Here is a 22,251-nt window from a genome sequence, read left to right on the forward strand (position 1 = left end):
TCCAGTCTGCAGGCGCCAAACTGCCTCTGCTGGTGTTCCAGCTCACACACCTCGGCTGTAACCTGGTCTATCCCATCCTCTGGTTCTCGGAAGGGTTGGATATCCTGGTATGATATTTTGGTGGCCTGTTCCCCTGGTCTGGGAGATACAGACCCACTCTGGCTCAGTTCCTGGTGACACATTTTAATCACTGCCGTCACTTGCTCCGGTGTTGCCCCTCCTGGGTACAAGGATAAGTGCCATAGAATGTTCTTTTGTAGAGCACTCAGTCCGAGGCTCTCCTCTGGGGCATCCTGGTGCTGGTCCATCTCTCTGCAGTCCGCAATCAGAGTAGCCTTTCCTTTGCTACAAGCCTCCAGGAGCTCTCTCGGTGTCTCTCGTCTGCAATCCCAGTTGGTGGTTTGGATTTCACCCAAGTCGTGGGATTCATCCCACCGCTGCCAACCAATGTTACAGGGTCACCGTACCCAAGGCTGGGTCCCCCTGTTTGAGGGCTGAGGAATCACCAGTCAGTCCCTCATACGGATAACACTCAGCTATCCACGGATCATCCAGACCACCATTCGTAGTAAACCAAGAAGAACTCTCTTTATTACAAACACACAGAACTTATATACAATCTCAATGCACTGTGTACCGAACCCAACCCCCAATCCCATCAGCCACATCCCATCACAAATCCCATCAGTATACAGGGGATGTATCAGGTGAGGGGATTACAGAATACAATGGGTTCCCCCACCTGTGTTATCCCCAGCAGGGCTGTGTTATCCCCAGCAGGGCTGTGTCTGGCCCCAGATTATAGGATCGTCTCCTTGAAGGCTGGAGCTGCAGCCACATTCAGTCTCTGGGCCGAATACACAATAAAACGTCTTATAAAATATTACCGGGTCACGGTATACGGAACCGGACACAAAAGTGCTCCGTGACCCGGCTAAACTTCATATGACATATGAGCCAGCTAGCCTGGCCCTGTCACAGCCACTCATTTGGTAGATCTGGTTTTTCAGGGTGCTGCCACCAGCTGGAGTCACATGACCACAAACCACGAGTGTGGTCGCGCGTATCCAGTAGGCAGGAGCATGCATTGGCTGCTGGCCCTAAGGTGCCAGGACCAATTTTAATCCCTAGCCCAGCCCTTAATTACACTGACAGCAAAACAAGTTGCACAAGGAAAGGGAAAATGTGCAACCAAGGAAAGCACAAGGGAGTTGTTGCCCACACTGACCAGTAGCCCAGTTTCCATTGCCACTTGGGAAAGAATTGGAGGCTCTTGTTACACCCCCTGTCAGTCTGGTTTACACATACCTGTAAAGAAGCATGCAGACATGCTGTACACATTCATTCACACAAAGAGCATTCACACACTAGGTGACAAGCAGGGAAGCAATCCAAGTGACTCAGTGCAGGTTCATTCAGCAGGAATGTACATACACCCAAAAGCTACACCCCTGGCAGGCTCCATGGTTTCACTCAACACTACATATTCATGACGTTCAATGCTAAGACGGCCGTTAAACTATATTAAAGTTAGTACATGGACACAGAGGCGTGGAGATTATTGGGCTACTGCCTTCAATCAATATTATGACAATTTATTTTAAGGATAAAATATTGTCATAAAATCTGTGCACAACTGATGAGATCTTGATGGCTGTATGAACACCATGACATAGGCCCCAGCACGGTAACAACGCTGCATTCCACTCACCAGGGACCTAGCCCTGTACTTAGCACCACATGCATTAGCCATACGTCAGCCAGCCAAGTTGTGCTGAGTTATCTGGGGGTCATTTGGTCCATAGGACCCTTTTCCTGCAGACCCAGACAAGGTCCATTACTGAAGCATGATCAGTAATGGCAGAGGTAGCTTCTCACTTCCTGTCCTGTGATGTGATCAGCCACCAAAAACTTGTATTGTAGTCACATTTTGCAGTCATTAAGAGTGGAAGGTGCTTGGCTCACCTCTTGTAAAGAGAAGGCAACTGTCAGGTTCTGCAGCCAGCAGCCACAGGAGCAGAGATATTCTGTACAGGTAAAAGCTTATTTAAGTGTGAGCATGAATGTGTGTGTACTTGTGTGTGTGAGAGGGAGTACATGTTAACAATAGTGTGTAAGTGTTTTTGTTAGCACGAGTGTGTTTGTGTTAGCATAAGGGTGTTAGTGTGTGCAAATGTGAGTGTGTAAAAATATGAAACAAAATTGCAGCTCTCCTGCAAACGCTCCTTACAACTCCCTCTTTAGTAAATAAACCCCAAAGACTTTAGACACTGGAAATCAGTTTTATGTGTTCAATTCAGTATACAATCACAGGAGGGTTCAGTCCACAATAACAGGGAAGATGGTCCTATGGCTTTCCTGCCATGGCTAGATTCTTTCCATAGCCCTTCAACACGGTCTGTTTCGGTGATTGGAATGACCAATTGGAAGTCTTTAATAAAGGTTTCATAAAATGTCATGTTCAAACACAAGGTGCCCTAGATAAACGTTTTAGCATCTCAATAGTTTGAAGGACGTTTCATATGGGAATCTATCAAGAGGAGTCATAACCTGGCCCAACAGAGGACATCCCCACTATAAAAAATCATGGTAGTCGCTCTGCCAGTTCTTTGCAATTGGGAAGATTCCATGCTGCCTTTGTGTGTTGAATTTACTGGCTCCTCTATGATATGACAACAATGCCACTATTTTTTAATACAGCGCTTATAGTTAATGTCCTAACGTGTTCGAGTGTTGTGCAATGTGGGATGGGCCTTTCGGATAAAAATAATAAAGGCATAGAAGAAAGCAACTGAGTTTTTTTTGGAGTAGCTGGTGTTTATTTAGGCGCACCAAGTTAGTCTCAACAACTCCTTTGTATACAGTCTGCTGTGTTTAAAGGAACCCAGACAGTTGTGCTATGTTGTGAAGACACATTTCTGATCTATACCCCGTGCTGAGGAATGTATAGATCGAGGGGTGCTGTAGGTCTATGTAAGCAAATTAAAATTGTTAGAATCCAAGTGTTCTTAAAGAGTCAACTTAGACGCTTCTAAGGACACTTAAACTAAACACATAAAACAACACCGTGAAAAAGACATTCCAGCGTCAACGGCGCCGTCCTCAACAAAGGAAATGAAAATAAACCGTAGATACTTAAAGCATTTATTAAACCTACAAAAAATAACCTTCGGGAGAAGTTCCAGCTCCAGGTGTCTCATCTATTTCTGTGATGATGATTGCACCACTAATTGGCACACAGAACTTCTGCCTTTATACTTACAGATGCAATATTGCCTCCTGGGACGAGGCTGTTCATTTTGTATACATGATTGAAAGATAATGTGCACCACATCGTATAGAACGATTCTGTGCCGCCCTATCAACAGACCTGATATTTGGTCCGTGTATTGTTGGAAATAGGAGAAATCTGCCACAAAGTGTTTTATAACCTGTAGAAACAGCAAAATGGTGAGGCTGTGTCTGCCAAATTAAAATGCCGCTATAAATCCAACTAAAACCCAATAAAATGCACAGCGAGTCCAAAGCAGCATTAAATGCTCAAAAAAAAAAATTCTGAATGAAAGAGAAAAGGAGGAGTGTGGTAAAGGGTTCTCGTCTTTGGTTACAGGCTTGCTTTTAGCCCTGCTCTCGCATTAAATAGTTAAACCATTTAAAGTGCAGGAGTGGCCCCTTGACCCTTGAATGCCAGAGGGGCCAGCAACACAGAGTAACCGGGGCCCCCCCCATGGGCGAGATGCCGAAGCGCTGGGTGTGAAAGACAGGTTCTGCAAAGAAAAAACCTAACAGAGCAGGTTGGGATACTACGCTGTTGTTACTCATTGCGGGTGGCGCTCTAAGGTGGGGTGGACACACAACAATGCGTGTTAACCCTTTCAAAACACACACACATCACGTTTATTGTATGCTTGCATCATAAATCCGTTGACCGCCCCCCAGCAGGGCAGGATTTCAGTGACATTTTACAAAAGGGTATTCACCCCACATTCAAGCATAATTCAATGTATTTATTTGTTTATTAAGACTGCCTACGGTGTGCACTTTTGGGCAGTCCCTAAACCCATTGAAAACAATGGATTTTGAATGAACTTAAAAGCGACCAGATTTCTTTTATAGGCGCCAGCGAGACAAACTGATAAGTTCACTCAAGAAACAAGAGGGGTATCTTTTATATTTGACCAGTTTTCCTGCAGCTGCTTCATACCACTTGGCAGAGCCAACCGTTTACTGCATGGGGAGACATCTAAAGATGCAGTTCCACCTACTGTAACAAAATGTTTCACTTCTGTAGCTCAACACATTATAAGAAACAAGATTCCTGGTACTGTTTAACATCCAAAGCATATCCTATTTCGGACACCTTTAAAGCCGGTCAGTTCATTTTACCCCCAAACCTTATGTTTAAAAACTAGATGCCCCAGGGTTTTTCAAATGCTGGTATTTTAACTCTTTCCATCCGCTAATTCTACTATTGTCAAACTTTGTGGTAGCACATTTTTTTGCATCCCCCCCCCCCCCATACACATTGTAGCTCCTGGTATATACCACATCCAAACAACAACTCAGTGTGTTCAGCAACATCCCCTAGGTACAGTGATACCACCCATGCACATGGACATGCACATGCACATGGGAGGTGCACATTTTTTATTTTTTTTTGACATCTGGTCAGTTTGTGCCCACGCCGTCAGGAACACCTTTGAGATCGGCCAATTAACCGATTAACAAATCAAACCATATATGCTGTTATTTAAACTCTTTACAAGTCAGGATTTTGGTAAGATACAGCTTCAATTTTAGGATGACTTTTTGGACATATCTTACAACTGGATGGTTCTCCTTATGATAGCATGGTGACATGGGGTTTTATTTTTAAAAAAGGAATTAAATGTAACTATTTAAATTTTTTTTTTTTTTTTTAAAAAGGTTGCTTTCTATCATCATGACGTACCAGGCATGTCAGTGGTCGTTAAGGGGATGAATTTCCATGACGTGCCTAGCACATCAATTGTCGTCATGGGGTTCAACATCTTCAATGTCCTCTATTGTAACAGAACTACAGAATTTGCTGGCACAATATAAATAGCTGTAATCTAAAGTCCTGACTACAAACACAACATTCCCCCTGTTCAACCTGTGGTAGTAGGGCAACAGGACTGGGTCCTCATATAAACGCAATGGAACAACATCTCAGCTAAAGTAACACAGAGTAAGGGTATTCACTGTATCGGACTGAAACCTACATTTTTTTTTTATTTTTTTTTTACTAAGCACTAACAAGCATACCCAACACCCCAAGCCTAGCTGCTGCTAACTACAACTCCCATCATGCCATGAGAAAAATAATTTACTGAGCATCATGGGTATCTAAACAGGCATAGGGACATGTCCATACACATGGACCGAATGTCAGTGTTTATTGGGACATTTTGCAATACGTCTACTATACATCCCTCTTGTATGATCTAAACCTGGATTTAAAACAGTTAAAAGAAAAAAGGTACATCAATATATAGTTTGTAGAAGCAAGGAAATTGTACCATGAACACTAAATAGGGAGGACATGCTGAAAATGAACACATATGCTGGAAGTAAGCCATTTTATTGACCCTCATTTTTAGTTTAAAAAAATACTTTTCCCACAAAATAATATCACAGTATGTAGCATGGCATTTAGATTGACTGGTGGGAATGTAACTACTGCAAGAATTAATTCCAGCATTACATAAATTAATGATCAGCAACCAATACAAAGGGGGGGGAAAAAAAAGCTATTGGGTAAAATACTCCACATCTGATTTTTTCCCATTATGGAGATTAAATAAAACTTTTCATTTCTGCTGAGAACATGCACTGATGTTTTCTGTGCAGTCCAGACTTTTCATGTACACATTTTGAACAAACATGCCACATTCTTGGTATCCAAAAAGGGATTGCAATGTTACTATAAATAAAAAAAACCAGATTCATATCTAGAGCCTGGATAATCGCCCCCATCCCTTGAAGGAAAATGAGTGGAGGGTGTGAGCCGCTGAGGAACATAAAATGGATTACTCCCCGTTTCTCCATGTTCATTGAGCTTGTTAACTGCGGAAGCCAAAGATGCCTTTGATGTATCCAGTCAAGCCGCTCTTGGCCTTCTGCTCTAACTTGTCCTCGAGGGATGGCAGGGCCACGTGGTTAAGGGCCAAATCGAAGAAGAGAGGTTTGCAGGGAATGGGCTGAAAGTCGGGAGGGAAGCGTACCAGGTTGGCATGTTTGGTGACCAGTGTGGGGTCCACAGAGAAAGTATCCAGGTGGTCTGACAGTGGCTATGTGAAGAGGTAAGAGAAATCAGTATTACAAGACAAGAAACTTTCATACTATCTTAATCTAATCAGACTACCCTATCACCTACCCCAAGCTCCCTACCCTTTATATAATGCGCATGTTTTGCATTAAAACATTTTACACTAACACGCATTTCCACTTAAAAACACTTCTCCGCTGATCATGAATGGCTACCTGGTGACCGGAGCATAAGGCATCTCCACATGAAGATGCTAGTGCCTGCGATGTGCGCTGCCCGAGAAGGATGTCTTACAGACGCACTATGCTTCATTATAACAGAAGGTGGCTTGAATATTTTGTTTAAAAACATAATAAGACAAACTAAAAATTGGACAATACTCAAATCTATTGGTTGTTTTTTCTAGATGCCTTACCTTGCCATCTTTAACCTGGGAAGGAGATATATCCTCAGGCACATCAGTGGAATCTAAAAATGTGAGAGACAATTAACAACAAGCATGGAGTATTCTTTAGAAGGCCCAAGAGGATAAACAAAATTGAAGCAGGTGAACAGAAGGTAAGAAGATTGGAAAATAAATGCACAATAGCCATAAAACAAACATGAAAATAAAAAGTTTGCAAAGCATAAAGTAATATCCCAGCACAATATGCTTTCTGTTGATGGATCCACCATCTATACTTACCCAGGATGGCAGCTGCCTGCAGAGAGTACTTTTCAGAATTCACCTGCTTTATCAGTTCCTGCACATCAGGCAACTCCTGAAATGGATGGCGAGAAACTGTTAACAGGGGCATCTTTTAAACTGGATACGTTCCTACTTATAAATTATAAATGCATTGTTTTAACTGCTGGCAAAACCCAATGAAGAGCTGTCTTCTTCGCTTGCCAGGTCTCACAAAAGTCCGAAACCGTGGTGATATCAAGAAACTCTTAAAAGGTGCCATCTCATCCGCATATAAAAAAAACCTTCACAGGTCTATGTTTAACATATACATACTCCAAAATAAGTAACGCCAATGGGCCAAATTAATTTTACCATGACGTGGGATAAAGGCAGAAGGCACTTATCAGATGGCATGATTGTTGCCATAGCAGGGGAAAGTTTCTCAATTTAATACAAAATTAATGTTAGCCGTAAGAGAAAGTAAGGTGGTAACAAAAATCCAAAGGAACAGGATTGCGGCAGCAGAAACAGCAGGCACAACAAAGGTTAAGTAGCAATGAATTACCATTAGGCTCTTTTTAGCAGCTCCTGCTTTAGTTTGAATTTCCTTTGCATACTTCAGCACCCGATCATAGAGGACCAGCGCCTCGCTCCACTTCTTTACCAGGACATAGGATTGGGCAATGAAGAAACACCTGCAAACAAGAAACAATGAGCAGACTTGGTTATTCTCATATGACAGGCGTCCCAAACAGAGAAAGGTTGCAGACTTACCTGTATGCTTTGTACACAAACGTCTTCAGTTCGATCTCTTTCTGGAAACTCTGATCTTCCTCTAGGCCAGGAAGCTGGGTCAGTTCTGCCAGATTCTATTATACAAGACAAGCAAGACTCAAGCGTAAAAAGAAAGCATATAACATTTGAGCCTGTAGTTGTGAAACGATTATAAAAGCAACAGAGCTGCATTATGTTTGTATTTTTTTTTTTATCATTTACCATTTGTTGATAAGATAAATCTCTGGGGAAAATAACAGCAAAATAAAGATCCTGTATTTATATTTTGTATCCAGCTGATGTAATTAGAGCAGTTAAAGAGTTTATTTTGTCCTTTCAGACAGAGATAGGGAAGTACACGTCTCTCGCACCTGGAGGATGATATCATACAGTCGGATCAGATCCTGCGGCCTTGGATTCCTTTTGCCATCTTCCTCGGCTTGTGGTTGCTTGAGCAAAGCCTTCTGAAGAGCGCTGGCCATGCTCTCATTGCGACGGATTGCTGTGGACAGCTTGATGTATGACAGATAACTGCAAGAATACAGAACATTAGTCCCAGCCACATCTTAATTTGTACATGTTGCTCACCACCACCTACAGAGTTCCCCTGAATCACGGGGCATATATACACTTGATCAAGTAATCCATTTTATTATGCGTGCTTGTAGATTCCCCATATGGCTGGGAAGCACTTCTTAGGTTGCAACATGCAAAAATTAAACATGCACCAATGGGCAAGACGGAAAAAAACTCGTTAATGCTGGATAAACAGAAAAGTCTTAGCAGATCTAGCAATGGCTACTCAAACTGTAAGGATTTGACTCTGCAGCATACACACCTATGTAGGTATTGTAAGTTGGACACCTTTCCTGCCTCTCCATCAATGGATGCTTCCCTCTGCCTCTGGAAAGAAAGAAAACTAATTTAGAGATTTTTTTGGAGATAAACAAATATACCAACCTGGGGTCCAACACTTAGCTTATTGACGACTTAGATAAGGCAAAAATTGCATATTATCTTTTATTTATATAGTGCCAACAATTTATGCAGCGTTTAATACAATACATATAATCAACTGGTATGACAAGACGAGAATTGACAGACTAAGACAAACCGATACATTAGGCGGAGAGGGTCAGCTCGCAAGCTTACAGTCTTGAGATATATAAACACAATGGCTGAAAAGAGAAAATACACACACAGCAAAATGTGCTCAGTATGCTAAAAGGCATATTTTTGCAAGATTTTACTGGGTTTTTTTTTTCTTTTACACAACCGTTACGTTTGTGGTACCTGTTCTGATTTTAGCTCCTCTCGTACACCCTGGATGGCATCTCTGCACTCACTCAACGAGGATTCAAACAGCCGTTCTTTGGTCTCCTCATCTTCAGCCTAATAGACAGAAAAACTGAGTTTAGCACGATTGGAACACCGATAGCGCCCTTGTGAACACGGGAAGATTAGTTTTTGCTTATGAAATAAGTCACATCTATAATAATGGGAATGGATAGTTTATGAAATTGCAGTAAGCATTCCAAATGTTATACTGATAGATACTAGAAGCATGAAAACTCTAGAAGGTATGGTTCTGTCAATCCCAGGGTCACTCAAAGACCGTTTGTACAATAAATACAATAAGTATAATATTTCAAGTCATATATAAGTGCGGTAAAAAAAAAAAAAGTCTCACAGCTTACTGGAGGTTTGTAATATTAGAGGGTACAAATCTCCTTTGGATAGTGTGGGGTTTTTTTTTTGTTTTTTTTTAGTTTGCTTTTTCAACTCAATAGCTATGAAGTTACGAGAAGCCACTGCCGGATAGTTTCCCGCCATATATAATGCATAATTGGTGGGGTGACACTTGAGAGCCTCTCCAATTTGATATGTGTTATACAGGCACAGTTTGGTCCTTCTCATAGGAGACATTCACTGGGGCTGCTGTATCACAAGCTCCAAGTGTTATAAGGAAGCCTTTTCATATTATGTGTTCTGGAGGTAAATATTTGGAATGAAAAAAATATATGAAAAGGAAATATAATGTTTAAATGATACAGTGTTGCTGGTCATGGGTATTAAAGGCAGCTGTGGGGGGTACCATACCAAACCATACCCCAGGGGATAAGCAGGTGCCCGTAGCAGCATAAGAAAGTGTGCTAAACAAGCTGCTTCTTACATTTAGTTACCTACCTGAGCAATAGCAGCTTCAGTGTCCGGTAGCCCCAGCAGGAAAATTCGCACCTTGTCAATTTTGATGGGTACAGTACGCCCTCGCCATTCCACCTCACTCATGGTGGCTGCTTGTTTTGTTCTGGTCTGAGATATGAGAGCCTGTGGATACAGAAAGAATAAATGATTAGGGGCGCAGGTACCCAAGGGGTGATACTATAGAGATAGGTGGAAGAAAAACAGTAGTTAAAGTGAAAATGTGCCCGCGTTGGAATTCTGTGGCTTTGGAGGGATTTAGTCCCGAGGACAACAATGGTCGCTTCTGCGCTTCGGAATTAACTGCTTTAGAAGCCAGAATGTTTTTTTATGATAATCTAAAAGTGGGTAAATTTTAACAATCCAACATTTATAGAGAAATGAGTCCCATAAGATTTTGGGGTATAATAAACACTGCCTCATTAATCAATAGAATTGCTTAAAAAACAAATACTGTTTAGTTTGCAGTATTAAATGTTACCCCCCCCCCACCCCACACACACACACACACACACACACACTATAAACTGAAGGTGTGAGAGTGATAACGTGGTAAGTGGGGACACCATTTACCTCCAGCTTCTCTGCCAGCAGCCCTTCTGTACCTCCAGTGCGAAGTCGCATTTGCATTAACTCATTCATTGCGGTCTTGTCACCTGAAGACGGGAAAAACCAGGAAAAATAGGTTTAGAAACAAGAAAGTTACCATGCAGCTAAAACCTTGGGGTAGTTTTTGCAGCCGGATACTCCAACTTGCATGCAGTGTCTGTGAAGCACTGTACCCCCTAAAAGACATGTAGAAAAAAAATAAAGCTTTGGCAGGCTTTCTGACATACTTACCAATGTTGTAAGCGCAGTAACGGATGTTGGGAGCAATTTCTTCCACCCTTTGGTTGTAGAGCACGGCCTGTTCCTCTGTGAAGGCACTTGCTAGCTTCTCATAAATGGTCCTAAGATGAGTATGGAAGCACAGTGTATTTAATGTGACTTACTTATGTTGGTTTAGGAATACCCCTTAGTGAAGGGCAACATTCAGCATTACTTATTAAGGAAGAGGTTATGGGAATATGCAATAATAGGTCCATTGAGACACTTACTTGCACTTGTTGAAAGCTTTCATGGCCTCTTCCCAATGCTGCTGTTCAAAGTGCAGCATCCCGTTGAGGTAAGCCATGTATGCCTATACAATAAAGAAAACAGGCGTGATTCACATAAACCAGCCTATAATACGTGTGTCTAATAAATGATAAACTAAACATTTTGTTTAATTTATGTTTATTTAAAGGAAACTTTAAAGGAGTGATCACGTCAATTTGCTTCTTCTGCATAGCGTGACAAAGTCACAAATAGGTGATTGATAGCAGGACTGCCATTCTATAACAGCTTTTACCCAAATAACCTCATCACCTGAGCTTCCAGCTTAGTCTTGGCATCCACCCGATCGCTATCACACAGCCGCTCAAGGTCCTCGGCATGCTTGACAGCTTTCCGCAGGCGGGAGAGCAGGTGAAAGCGTTTGCGAGGTTCCGTGTTAGCCTCCATTTTAAGTTGCATGGCGTAACTCCAAGCCCTCTCAGCATCCATCAAGACCAACAGCAGATACCTAGAAGCCACAACAAGATACAGAAATTGTGAACGTTACATTAGCAAGTGATTATCAATTATCATATGCCCCAATATATCCCGTATACGTTTTACATTTATCCGCTGCATGCTTTAAACACCCGACGGTATTCCTTCTGAAGAACCACTCACCTGTTGTCAGACAGCATCTCTATTGTAATTTTCTTTCCGGTAAATTTATGCCGATTTCCCATCTTAAAATTCAGTGTTTTCCGAAGACGTCTCAGTCGGCGGGAACAGTAGCCCCTGAAAATAAAACGAGATATCCATCACAAATGAGTCTTTTAATGTAACCCAAGAAATATGTTTCCTACACATACAGAATCGGCATTTAAAATCAGCCCTAAAAGCCTCAATACGACCTCTAACTCATCTAAAGCAGGAGCAAATTTCACACGGAAAAGATATTTTAAAAGGGTCTTTTTTTTTTATTACATGAATTAAAGATTTTCATACTGTAAATAGAAAAATGATGCGACTAACGGTGCAAAAAATGCACCCAAATACAGCGTTTATTTTGTTCTTAATCAATATCCGTCAAAGGAAAAGCAGCCGTAAAAAAGGGGATACTAGGTTCCAGCTAACAAATATACAAAAGTAAGATTTCTGGTCACAAAACAAAATTAGGATTAACAAACACCAAAAACAAAAAAATAAAAACACGAAGCACCCAGGATCTTCTTTTGCTCTTTAAATTCTTTCTATAAGAAATATCGCGTAGGGCTGTTTAGCTCCTTCCCTTCGCTGCGTCTGATGGTATGGGATACAATGTATTCAGGAGGCACGGTAATGGCGTTTCATCTGGACTCATGAGACAGCCGCAACAATGTAAACGAGCAAATGTTTTAAGTGAAGACTTCATCATATGCTAAAAAAAACATGGGGACTGAATCAAGCCGTTAATGTCACTAACCCTCGAGAAAAATGACCGCCCCTGTAAAAAGTGCTTTGCAGATCTATAGTTACACCTCACCTATATCTCTGGAAGTCTCCATGACGCATCCCGTGTTGTTGCTGTGACTCCTTAATGATCTGGAGGACTTTACAGCGAGTTAAGGAAATTGGAAAAATAAACCGCGGTCTGATCACATAATACTTTGTGACAGAATTCACCAAGAATACACTGCGCGTTGGGCCACCAGCCAAGTGGACAAAATACATCAGGACTCATTAACCCCTTACCCTACAGATGTACAGGTACGTTCTCAAAAGGTGTGCCAGGATAAGCTTTATGACGTGCCTGTTTTTGCAGCAGCAGGTACATTTAAACCCCTAACTCAGCCAGCAGTATTAAAAATAACTACTCTACAGGGTGCTATAGAAAGGATGGATGTGTCCCTCTGTTACCGAACATTAATTGGGTCGTTGTTCAAGGGCACCTACTGTGTAGAAGAAATTCTAAGAACAAGAATGGTTTTTTGTAGGGGGGGGGGGTTTGAGGGTACATCAAAGCCAGAAAAAGGAAACCTAATCTACTTATGGTAAAAGTGGCAAAAAAACTGCAGACACTACACTAGAGGTGAGACAACCAAATGACGATCAAGCAGTCCAGATGTTCTGGATCCCGCCAGGCAGCTCCCAAAGTTTTACTCCTAAAGTTGTCACGCTAGTACTAGATGTTCTCTGCCATATGCCAGAAGGCTTGGGTTAACTAGAACTAACGGTAGCCATGGCTACTAAATGCTACCGACCTCTGAAGGGAAGCAGAAGTAGCAGCAAGGGTCTACCCTTGTCTACCCCAAGGAAGACAACAGAAAAAACCCAGGACCGAGACAACCAGGGCAATTGCAACTTCATCGCCAGCAGCGATTTTTGTTCTTATACCTAGATATTTTTTGTTTTTATCTTTTTTATTCTTAGATTTTAGATATGTGGTAGGAGCAAGCCCATAACAGGACCAGCTCCTAAAACGTTTATGCCAGCTGGGCTCCAATAAGCCATATGGCGTATCCCCTCCAGGTACCAATAAAAAACTCTACATAGATCTCTCTGGCCCCAGTTTAGGGTTAATACAGAGACTTTGGGGTCCATCTCCTCAAGGCCCCCAATAGAGACATGTTCCAGAGCTTCAGAAACTCTGCTCCACATCTTTAACCATTTATGTGACGGATCCCCATTCATCTCAATATCTCTAAGCCTAACCACCCCCATATTAAACTCAGCCCCATCCGTATTAACCATGCATTATAGGCCTGAGCTCCAGCCCTTATGAGGCAGCCGTTCCCTGACCCGTTCCACGAATCCTCATCTCATTCCCTCACTCTCCATGATTACCCTGACTGACACGTCAGCTCTACAGTCCGCCCTGACTCCGCGAACCCAGGCATGTTAAGCCGTTACTTCGTTATCACCAGGATACTCTCCAGCCCCAAGCTGTCCCCCATTGCTGCCGAGCTCTCTCCCGGTACAGGCCGTTCATTCTCCTTGTTCTCATCCAGGCCAGTTTCCTGCTGCCGCTCCGCCGCCATCTTTCCAAAGCAAAGGACTCTGGGCTCCAACGGCAACAAGCCGTAATCAGCAGAGAGCGGCCGGTGCGGTGCATGCTGGGATATCGGGGAGGCGTGGCTGGGGACTGGAGGACCGCAAGTCCGCAACTAATTGCCATTCTAGATCTCTGTCGGGGGTTTAATATTGAATCCGTTTTTAATTAAGATATGACCGTGCCGTTAAATGTAAAGTGCCGGCATGTGGGCGCATATATTATGTGTCTGCAACTGATAAATGTCAAGTGGAATATTATATTTGCATAAATATTTATTTAATTGCCACTTGGCTACAAGTGCCTTATCTCTGCTCTACATCTTGAAAGTACCGGGAGTTGTATTAATTCAGCGAGATCTTATGATGATTGGGAGTTCTGGTGGAGTTCACTCGGCATTAATGCACAGTGAAGTAACGCTGCAGAGAGATTTATAAATAATTTCCCATAGGGCTGTACAATAAACAAAGACTGCCCAAACCAAACAAAAGCAATCGGTAACCCAGTAATGGGGCAGAATAAGTTGGGCAAGATAATTATGCGGATTCTAATTAAAGGAAATTCCTTTGTTATATAAGATGGGTTTAATATATATACATACAGTGTCCTCCACTAATTTTGGCAGCCTTTGTAAATATGAGCAAAGAACGCTGTGAAAATGTGTCTTTATTGTTTAACCTTTTGATCTTCAAAAATACTAAGCCCTCGTGGATATCAAGCAATTGCAAATTCAACACAGATTTATCCAAAAAAAAGTGTGAAATATATGTGTGGCGCAATTATCGGCACCCCTACAAATTCATATGAGAAAAATATATTTGAAGTATATTCTCAGTGATAGTTTAAATTTTTTAGTACCCCTGGGTAACTATAACAGGAAATTGTTTATTCATGACTTCCTGTTTTACAGGGGTATAAATATTAGGTGACACATAGGCCAAGTTCCCTCAGTTATTCAGCACAGTGGATAAGACCAAGGAATGTAGCTGCGATGTGCAGCAAAAGATTGTAAAGCTTTACAAAATGAGCGTTGAAAATGCTCATTTCCACCATCAGGGCAATAATTAAGAAGTTCCACCCAACTGGAAATGCTATGGATGAACCTGGAAGAAGATGTGTGTCTATCATGTCCAGTGGCATCAGCAGAGGGGGCCATGACTCCCCTACATCATGCTCTGCCCCCTCCATGCCCCCCCCAATTGAAACGCTGTACTTTTATGTTTTATTTTTTTGTGCAGTTGTGAGGGAGCACTGATTGATGCGGAGGAGAGAGAGGGGCGCCAAGCAGTCACTTGTGAATACGTTTTTAGCAACCACTCAACACCCCTCAGTCTCCTCAGCGAGGCCTCTCTCTCGGTCACGGTGCCGGCACTTCATGCTTGACGCCAGAAAATGACGTCATATACCGGCGCTCAGCAGTGAAGCCGCAGCAACCCGGGCAGAGCAGCGACACAAAGACCTCGCGCTCTCACCACAGGACTTCAGCAAGGTAAGTAAACAACAAAGGGGGGAGGGTAGATAGGGAGGGGGTGTAGATAGTGAGATGGGAGGGAGAGGGCATATGTGACGGATCGTCCTGTGGACCCAGACTGGACACATCCGCCTGTCAGCTCCTTCCCTCTCCCAGTAAGCGGACGCGCTGCGGCTGTCCGAAGAAAGCAGTCACAGACCAGCACTTCCCTCAATCATGAGACAGGACTTCATGCTTTGAGGTTAAAAACAGAACTCTCTTTATTACAAACACACAGAACTTATATACAATCTACATTCACTGTGCACCGAGCCCAACCCCCAATCCTATCAGCCACATCCCATGACAAATCCCATCAGCCACATCCCCTCACAAATCCCATCGGTATACAGAGGATGTATCAGGTGAGGGGATTAAGGGATACAATGGGTTCCCCCACCTGTGTTATCCCCCCTGTAGTGCGGGTGCCGTCTGGGCAGACAGGGCTGTGCTGGCTGATTAAGAGCCCCAGCCCGATTATAGGATCGTCTCTTTGAAGGCTGGAGCTGCAGCCACATTCAAACAGGGTACACATAAATATAATAATAATAATAACAGTGACGATCAGACATGGTTCTTCACATTACTCCCCTCTTGTACAAACGTCCGGCAGACACAGCCAGATCCCTAACGGATCGGCTTGGGGATGACCGGGCCTCTACTGTCTCTAGTCCTGCGGGGTAGGGAGAGCGGGCGTGCGGCCTCTTGGGCACCCTGGCAGCCCCATGTCAGTCACCCAGGCTCCTAGGCCTGGCCCGTAGTCAAAGGGTAAGAGGCCAGCCCAGAAGCCTCTCCAGTGGGCAGCCCTCTTTAGTCTCCTCTGCAGGCATGGGAGACCTTTCTCCAGGGCTTCCTTTCCCCTCTGGGCCCTCAGCCCAGACTCGGCTCCCTCCCAACCTGATGGAACCCTCCCATGGTTACCCTGACTACGGGCTTGTCCCGAGTCAGCTCCACATTCCCCCACCCAAACAACAAGAGCCCACTCCAAAGCAGCAGTAGTTTCACTTACCCCTACCTGGCTCTCCGAGCTGGGGCTCGTTTTGCCCACTGGACCATGCCGCTGGGGAGGAGTGCCGGTTGCCCTTCCTCCCATAATTGGTGACAGCCGCTGGGGAGGGTCGCCGCCTGTGCCCCCTCCCGGATGCTCGTGCTGGGGAGAGCCAGATAATGGGGGTGTAAGCAGTGCAGGGCAGAGGTCAGTGACTCTCTGCCTGGTTACCAGTGCTTCTGCTGGTGCAGGGAACGGTGCTGGGCAGAGAACAGTGTCACTCTGCCCTGTGGCCAGCTCTTCCGCTGGTGGTTCCCTGCTAGCAGGTGGGGACCCTTCGCTGTGGGGTGGGCAGAGGCCAGCAGCACTCTGCCCTGTTGCCGGCATTTCAGCCAGAGCGAGGATTGCTGGTGCAGGACAGAGGTCGGCGACGCTCTGCCCGGTTGCCAGTGCTTCTGCTGGTGCAGGGAATGGTGCTGGGCAGAGAACAGCGTTACTCTGCCCTGTGGCCAGCTCTTCCGCTGGTGGTTCCCTGCTAGCAGGTGGGGACCCTTCGCTGTGGAGCGGGCAGAGGCCAGCAGAACTCTGCCCTGTTGCCGGCACTTCAGCCAGAGCGAGGATTGCTGGTGCAGGACAGAGATCAGCGACTCTCTCTCCGGGTGCCAGCACTTCTGGTTGGTCCTCGTTAGCCGGCGGGAACACTGTGCTGGGGGATGAGCAGAGGCCAGCAGCACTCTGCCCCGTGGCCGGCTCTTCTGCCGGTCTGGCATTTTTCGGTGCTGGGCAGAGGATCGCGTCGCACTGCCCTGGTGGGTCCCTGCTAGCGGGCAGGGACATTTCACTGTGGGGCGGGCAGAGGCCAGCGGCACTCTGCCCCGCTGCCGGCGCTTCAGCCGGAGTAGGAGGGGCGCATGGTGCTGGGCAGAGAACAGCGTCTCTCTGCCCTGTTGTTGGCGCTTCTGCCGCCTCTAGTGGAAACCCATAGACCGCTGCCTCAAATTCCAGCGACTGCATGCGGTCCATAATCGCCCTGAAGACTTCCTCCCAAAAGTGATTGCCCACTTTCACCTCTTCGGGCTCTGGCTGCAATACCAGGGGCAGAGTGTTACAGGGTCACCGTACCCAAGGCTGGGTACCCCTGTTTGAGGGCTGAGGAATCACCAGTCAGTCCCTCATACGGATAGCACTCAGCTATCCACGGATCATCCAGACCACCATTCGTAGTAAACCAAGAAGAACTCTTTATTACAAACACACAGAATTTATATACAATCTCAATGCAATGTGTACCGAACCCAACCTCCAATCCCATCAGCCACATCCCATCACAAATCCCATCAGTATACAGGGGATGTATCAGGTGAGGGGATTACAGAATACAATGGGTTCCCCCACCTGTGTTATCCCCCCTGTAGTGCGGGTGCCGTCTGGGCAGACAGGGCTGTGTTGGCTGATTAAGAGCCCCAGCCAGATTATAGGATCGTCTCTTTGAAGGCTGGGGCTGAATCCACATCAGTCTCTGGGCCGGTTACACAATAAACACAATATAATATATTACCGGGTCACAGTATACAGAACCGGACACAAAAGTGCTCCGTGACCCGGCTAAACTTCATATGACACATGAGCCAGCTAGCCTGGCCCTGTCACAGATCTCCCCCTTGACCAACGGTCCGGCAGACCAGGCAGATCCACACGGGTCTGCTGCAGGCTGTCCGAGTGGACAAAGTTCACAGGTGCAGGCCTTAGTTCATGGCCCCCTTTGTCAGAATCATCCATTGAAGGTGGGCCAGGGCCCTGGTTGCCCAAAAGGATAGTCAGTAGTCCTCTGTGAATTGGAGGACGGTCCCAGCTCAGCCGGGGGCACATGGCTATCCCCCTCACCGGGGTAACAGGGGCACCTGGAGACTCTTGCTCCCTAGTCTTGGGAACTGAGTCTGGGGCAGCTGCCAGGCCAGGGTGGTTGCATGGAAGGAAAACCCTGCTGATCGGGCCGGGGGCACTCGGGGAACCAGGGAAACACGTAGAGGTAGTAAGCGAGGCCTCTACCGGGACACTGGAGTGACCTAGGGGACACTCTGGGACAGGAACAGGTGCCCTTACAGGGTTATTGGGCGAGCTAAGCAGCTCTGCGGGGTACTCAGGGGACCCAGGGGAATACTCCGGGGCAGGGACAGGTGCCAATACTGGACCACCGGGAGGGTTAAGCAGACCCTCGATCTTCCTCTCTGGGACAGGTGCCTCTGCCTGGGCACGGGGAGAGTCAGAGGAACACTCTGGGACAGTGACCTGGGCTTCTACCAGGACACTTGGGGAACCAGGGATCACTTCGGAGAACACAGGGATAGGAACCAGGGCCTGCGCCAGGCTACTGAGAGGACCCAGGGAACTCGGCAGCCCCTCTGGCGTCCTCGCTAGGTTAGGGAATGGTGCCTCTACCGGATCACCGGGGACTTCAGTGGGAACCTCTGGGGCAGTGACCCGGGCTTCTCCCAGGACACTCGGGAAATCAGGGGGACAGTCTGGGGCACTGGCTTCTACAGGCATAGCTAGGGGTTTGGTGAGGGGGGTTGTGCCACTTACTCGGGCGGTGGGGACAGTCATCTCTTCTGCCGGGGTAGAGCAGCCAGGGTTGTTGGTGGGGACCTGGGTCGGAGCTTTTGGCTTCCTCCTCCGCTTCTTCTTGCTGGCGAGGACCTCGGTTCTTCTCGCCAGGGCAGGGGCCGCGGAGTAGGTGAAGAGGACCTCGATCCCACTCCCGCAAGTTGTAGTACCATGCTCCCAGTCTCCTTGTAACTCCTGAAGCTCCACTCTCCGCAGCAATTCTTTATAGTCCCTCTCGAGCTGCCATTCCTCTTGGACCAGGCAATCCATAACAGTCTCCAGCTCGGGGGGAATAGCATAAACCAGGACTTCTGCACGGTTGTCCCAGATTGTATCCCTGCGGTACTGGCAGGGGCTTCCGAAGGACGAGTCAAATTGGAAGGCATCATATATCAGTCCTGGGTCGACGGGGCTATACAGCATTAGAGGGTCGCTGTGGTCTTCACCTGCTAACTGCTGGGAGAATCCCTGGTAGCGGCTCTGGAGGTCGAGCTCTGCATATATGAGACCCCTCAATTCGTCTTCCCACTCCGGCAACGGGTTCTCCCCCAGGAGTGGAACTCGTATATCCCACATTGTCCAGTACTGTCCCCAGTACGTTTCAAAGTGGGGATGGGAGAAATCATCCCTCCAGTCTGCGGCCGCAGACTCTAACTGCCATTGCTGGTGTTCCAGCTCACACACCTCGGCTGTAACCCGGTCTGTCTCATCCTCTGGTTCTCGGAAGGGTTGGATATCCTGGTATGATATTTTGGGGGTCTGTTCCCCTAGTCTGGGAGATACAGACCCACTCTGGCTCAGTTCCCGGTGACACATTTTAATCACCGCCGTCACTTGCTCCGATGTAGCCCCTCCTGGGTACAGGGATAGGTGCCATAGAATGTTCTTTTGTAGAGCACTCAGTCCGAGGCTCTCCTCTGGGGCATCCTGGTGCCGGTCCATCTCTCTGCAGTCCGCAATCAGAGTAGCCTTTCCTTTGCTACAAACCTCCAGGAGCTCTCTTGGTGTCTCTCGTCTGCAATCCCAGTTGGTGGTTTGGATTTCACCCAAGTCGTGGGATTCTTCCCACCGCTGCCAACCAATGTTACAGGGTCACCGTACCCAAGGCTGGGTACCCCTGTTTGAGGGCTGAGGAATCACCAGTCAGTCCCTCATACGGATAGCACTCAGCTATCCACGGATCATCCAGACCACCATTCGTAGTAAACCAAGAAGAACTCTTTATTACAAACACACAGAATTTATATACAATCTCAATGCAATGTGTACCGAACCCAACCCCCAATCCCATCAGCCACATCCCATCACAAATCCCATCAGTATACAGGGGATGTATCAGGTGAGGGGATTAAGGGATACAATGGGTTCCCCCACCTGTGTTATCCCCCCTGTAGTGCGGGTGCCGTCTGGGCAGACAGGGCTGTGTTGGCTGATTAAGAGCCCCAGCCAGATTATAGGATCGTCTCTTTGAAGGCTGGGGCTGAATCCACATCAGTCTCTGGGCCGGTTACACAATAAACACAATATAATATATTACCGGCTAAACTTCATATGACACATGAGCCAGCTAGCCTGGCCCTGTCACACAGAGTGGCTGAACCTTCAAGTCCGGCTTGCCAATTACAGTGAGCGGCCTCCGGAGCTCGCTCTGTGACATCTGTCGGCTCACACTGCAGGGCGTAGCTCCCCTCGAACAGTGCCAAGTATTCTGCCTCGAGACACCATTCTCTGTCTACTAGTCTCTCAAGGTCTTGGCTGAGTTCACTTGTTGCAGTGGGCGGCAGGGCTCTCCGGCGCTTGTCACTAATGTCCCACCATCGGTCCATGTTGCCATTGCCAAAGACACCCCTTTCCTCGAATGCCTCCCACAACAGGCCAGGCCCGCCAACATCCATCCCTTCCGGAGAATGGGGCTTTCTGGATTTTCGCTGCGGGCCTCGGGCTTCCCAGTATATGGCTCGGTACTCCTCTTCGAGCCCAATCTCCTGTCGGACCAGCCTCTTTAGCTCTGCAACCTCACCTGGAGACGCAGGTCCCCCGAACAAGTAGAGCCTCCCTGATTCCTGAGTGGTCCCTGATTCGTTGTTCTAGGGTGGGCAGATGTGTACCTTGGTGGGCGCTCCACTTTTCTAGGGCCGCTCTCCATCTCACGAGCCGGGCTCGGGTCCGTCTCTCAAACTCCCATACTGGAGTCTCCAATTCGAGGGTCTCGACTCCCCTCCCAGTCACCCCGCATCCCGGTGACTGTTCAATCCACTCCATCTGTGGATCCGTTTGGCTCTTCCTCGCCAGGGTATAACTTTGTTCTGCGGCTAGTTGCTTTGGTCCGCTCTGGTCTGGAAGGAGTAGATCCCACCGCTGCCACCAATGTGACGGATCGTCCTGTGCCCCAGACTGGACACATCCGCCCGTCAGCTCCTTCCCTCTCCCAGTAAGCGGACGCGCTGCGGCTGTCCGAAGAAAGCAGTCACAGACCAGCACTTCACTCAATCATGAGACAGGACTTCATGCTTTGAGGTTAAAAACAGAACTCTCTTTATTACAAACACACAGAACTTATATACAATCTACATTCACTGTGCACCGAGCCCAACCCCCAATCCTATCAGCCACATCCCATGACAAATCCCATTAGCCACATCCCCTCACAAATCCCATCGGTATACAGAGGATGTATCAGGTGAGGGGATTAAGGGATACAATGGGTTCCCCCACCTGTGTTATCCCCCCTGTAGTGCGGGTGCCGTCTGGGCAGACAGGGCTGTGCTGGCTGATTAAGAGCCCCAGCCCGATTATAGGATCGTCTCTTTGAAGGCTGGAGCTGCAGCCACATTCAAACAGGGTACACATAAATATAATAATAATAATAACAGTGACGATCAGATATGGTTCTTCACAGCATAGATAGTGAGAAAAGGGGGGCGAGGTAGCTAGTGAGAAAGGGTTAGTGAGAATATTGTGAGAGACTGAATTAATTAATGGGTGTATGAATTATGTGAATGAATTAATGTGTGTATGAATTGTGAGAATGAGTGAGAGAATGGATTAACGTGTGGATGAATTGTGTGAATGAATTACCGTATTTACTCGATTATAAGACGACCCTGATTATAAG

General features: G+C 46.4%; 1 protein-coding gene across 1 annotated transcript; it reads right to left on the minus strand.

The window, feature by feature from the left end:
* Positions 1–6,083: 6,083 nt before the first annotated feature.
* Positions 6,084–14,023, minus strand: LOC149275977 (signal recognition particle subunit SRP68-like). Its single transcript, XM_089504057.1, has 16 exons — positions 13,915–14,023; positions 12,529–12,595; positions 11,688–11,801; positions 11,340–11,535; positions 11,030–11,112; positions 10,773–10,882; positions 10,506–10,588; positions 9,918–10,058; positions 9,024–9,122; positions 8,569–8,633; positions 8,102–8,261; positions 7,731–7,825; positions 7,522–7,651; positions 6,975–7,050; positions 6,705–6,757; positions 6,084–6,311 (listed from the first exon to the last, which is right to left on the minus strand). The coding sequence occupies exons 1-16, from the start codon at positions 14,021–14,023 to the stop codon at positions 6,084–6,086; spliced, it is 1,809 nt and encodes a 602-aa protein (XP_089360183.1).
* Between the last annotated feature and the right edge of the window lie 8,228 nt (positions 14,024–22,251).

Source organism: Sceloporus occidentalis, unplaced genomic scaffold, assembly GCF_023333645.1.
Source record: "Sceloporus occidentalis isolate IW3139 unplaced genomic scaffold, rSceOcc1.0.p SCAF_253, whole genome shotgun sequence".
NCBI lineage: Eukaryota > Metazoa > Chordata > Lepidosauria > Squamata > Phrynosomatidae > Sceloporus > Sceloporus occidentalis.

Coding starts and splice junctions, on each gene's coding strand:
- LOC149275977 (XM_089504057.1), bottom strand. CDS start 14,023: ATGGCGGCGGAGCGGCAGCAGGAAACTGGCCTGGATGAGAACAAGGAG. Junction 11,113..11,339: donor AGACTAAGCTGGAAGCTCAG/GTGATGAGGTTA, acceptor TTTATTGTATAG/GCATACATGGCTTACCTCAA. Junction 10,883..11,029: donor AAAGCTTTCAACAAGTGCAA/GTAAGTGTCTCA, acceptor TACTCATCTTAG/GACCATTTATGAGAAGCTAG.